At 41.4% G+C, this 2,163-nt stretch overlaps 1 protein-coding gene across 1 annotated transcript; it reads left to right on the forward strand.

The window, feature by feature from the left end:
• The first annotated feature begins 939 nt into the window (after window positions 1-939).
• On the forward strand, window positions 940-1,802 carry LOC110887920. Its single transcript, XM_022135478.1, has 2 exons — window positions 940-1,660; window positions 1,747-1,802. The coding sequence occupies exons 1-2, from the start codon at window positions 940-942 to the stop codon at window positions 1,800-1,802; spliced, it is 777 nt and encodes a 258-aa protein (XP_021991170.1).
• The last annotated feature ends 361 nt before the right edge of the window (window positions 1,803-2,163 follow it).

The raw sequence follows: 2,163 nt of genomic DNA on the forward strand, positions 1-2,163 counted from the left end.
AAATCTAGAAAACCGGTGAGCGTAACAGCCTAGGTAGTGCCATAAGAATCGCCTTGAGAGTGTTTGAGGGGCTTAGTGGTGTCTTAATAGGTTTAGTATCTAAAGATCCCGGTTCCACACCACAAAATTATCAAATAGGAATCCATCATGCGTTTAGCCTACGTCTAGCCTAGGTAGTCTTCATCACCTCTGGTCAAAACCTTCGTTCGAGTTCGTGTCTAGTTTTCTAGCATTATTTTATTATTTTATTTAGGATTTTTAGAAACCCCCCAATCCAATAAACAATTAGTTAAGTCGTGTCAGTCTAAGTCTAGATAGAGTCATTAGCGTAATCAGTAGAGTCTCTTGGGTTCGATACTCGGACTTCCTTAGGCTATACTACACCGATCGGTACACTTGCCGGTTGTGTGGTTTAGGGTTTAGAGAGTCTTAGTTTTATAAATTTAAAGCTTAGAGAGTCTAGTTTAGGGTTTAATTTAGTTAATTTAGTTAAACCACTTTTAGCACATCAAGTTTTTGGCGCCGTTGCCGGGGACTCTTGGCGATTGCGTTGATTACTTTGTTTGGACTTAACTGACATTATACGTGCTAGTGTTTTTGTAGATTGAGTCATAGAAGTCTAATTGTCCGTGTTTTTTTGTTTTCTTATTTATTTTATTTTTCTTGAGTCTAGTAGATATGTGTGAAATTTGTGGAGGGCCTCACTTTACAGTTAAATGCCCCCAGTATGAGGGGTCCTCTACGCCATATTATGCTAACCCTTTTGTGCAGCCGCAGCCATATTTTTCACAGGGGTATTCTCTGCAAGGTTATGATCATCGGCCATATTACAATGATCTGTATCAGCAGCCGCAACGTAACCTGGTTCAGACGAGCGATAGAGGTTTTGAGGGTAGTATGAGTAGGATAGAAGAGATGTTCGCTCAGACAATGACACAAATGGCGCAGTTCATAGCGCAAAATCAAGCTACCCTGGAAAGCATGGCTGAATATACGGAGATAAATAAAAAGAGAGTAGAGGAGTTAGTTCGAGAGCGGGGTGAGCTAGAGGAAGTAGAAGAAGAGTCAGATGAGGAGATCATTCCAGTCACGGAGACGATAATGGACGACGAAGTCCCACCTCCGGTACAGAAGGGTATTATATATGACTTCGGGAGTGACTTTGATGATGAAATAGACGAAGAAGAATGGGCGGCGTATCAGAGGTCGTTAGTGAAGAGAAAAGTTGTGGGAGAAGAAGTGGAATTGGGGGATTCCACTGGTTGGATGTTTGGTGCAGAGGAAGAAGTTGAGCAACCATCTAATGAAGATCAGATGTCCTGGGAGAATGAATTTAGGGATGAACTAGATGGGTTGCCGGTAGATGAAGAGATAGAGGAGTTTGATCTAGAGGGAGACCTTGCTTACTTAGAAGTTTTATTTGAAGGAAGCCTAATGACGGACATCAAAGAAGAAGAAGTGGTGGTGGAAGAGGAAGAGCACCACAGCTGGCCCGTGGTAGAGATAATTGAAGATTCAAGGCCACGGGAGAAGGCAAAGAAAAGAAGGAGAAAGGTTCTGAACCGGAAGAGGATCGAAGGTTGGGGCGAGATGAAAAGGAAGGAGCCGTTTACGCACGATCAGTCTTCTCGTTACATGCCACGCATCCGGTTTCTTCCAGGTATGTTTAAATTTTGGTGGTCTGACCCATTTCAAATTTTTAAAATATTTTATAATTCCACCAATTTATTTTTGAAAATTTTTGAGGTTCGGGTGGAATTAAACGGGTTGGACAGGGTCCAGGTCAAAGAGAAACCTCCTGATTAAATTCAAGTGTGTGGAGGTTTTGTAGAGTTTGTAATTTTATATATTTGGTATATTTTCGGTAGTTTGTATTTTGAGTCGTAGTTTTGTATATTGAGTCTTAGTTAGTAGTTTTTGAGTCGTTTTTTTTAGTCGGTACTGCTTTGGTTTTTGCTTGTTTTTGTTTATGCAGGTTTGATATGTACCACCCGTACTCAATCTCCATTCGGGTGATTTTGGAGCTGCTTATCAGATATCAGGCATTTACTGAGCATATCAGTCAGAGTCAAAGCCGATCGCGACCGAAATGCTATACGATCGAGCTGGATTGGACAAGAGTTTTGGAGCATACGCGTTATAAAACTAGCTAAGTCCTTTCCG

Source organism: Helianthus annuus, chromosome 11 (genome assembly GCF_002127325.2).
Source record: "Helianthus annuus cultivar XRQ/B chromosome 11, HanXRQr2.0-SUNRISE, whole genome shotgun sequence".
Lineage (NCBI taxonomy): Eukaryota > Viridiplantae > Streptophyta > Magnoliopsida > Asterales > Asteraceae > Helianthus > Helianthus annuus.

Bases quoted from the DNA above. Each gene is read 5' to 3' on its own strand.
- LOC110887920 (XM_022135478.1), top strand. From the start codon at position 940: ATGGCGCAGTTCATAGCGCAAAATCAAGCTACCCTGGAAAGCATGGCT. The intron at 1,661-1,746 runs GTATGTTTAAAT...AAAATTTTTGAG, and splicing joins ACGCATCCGGTTTCTTCCAG to GTTCGGGTGGAATTAAACGG.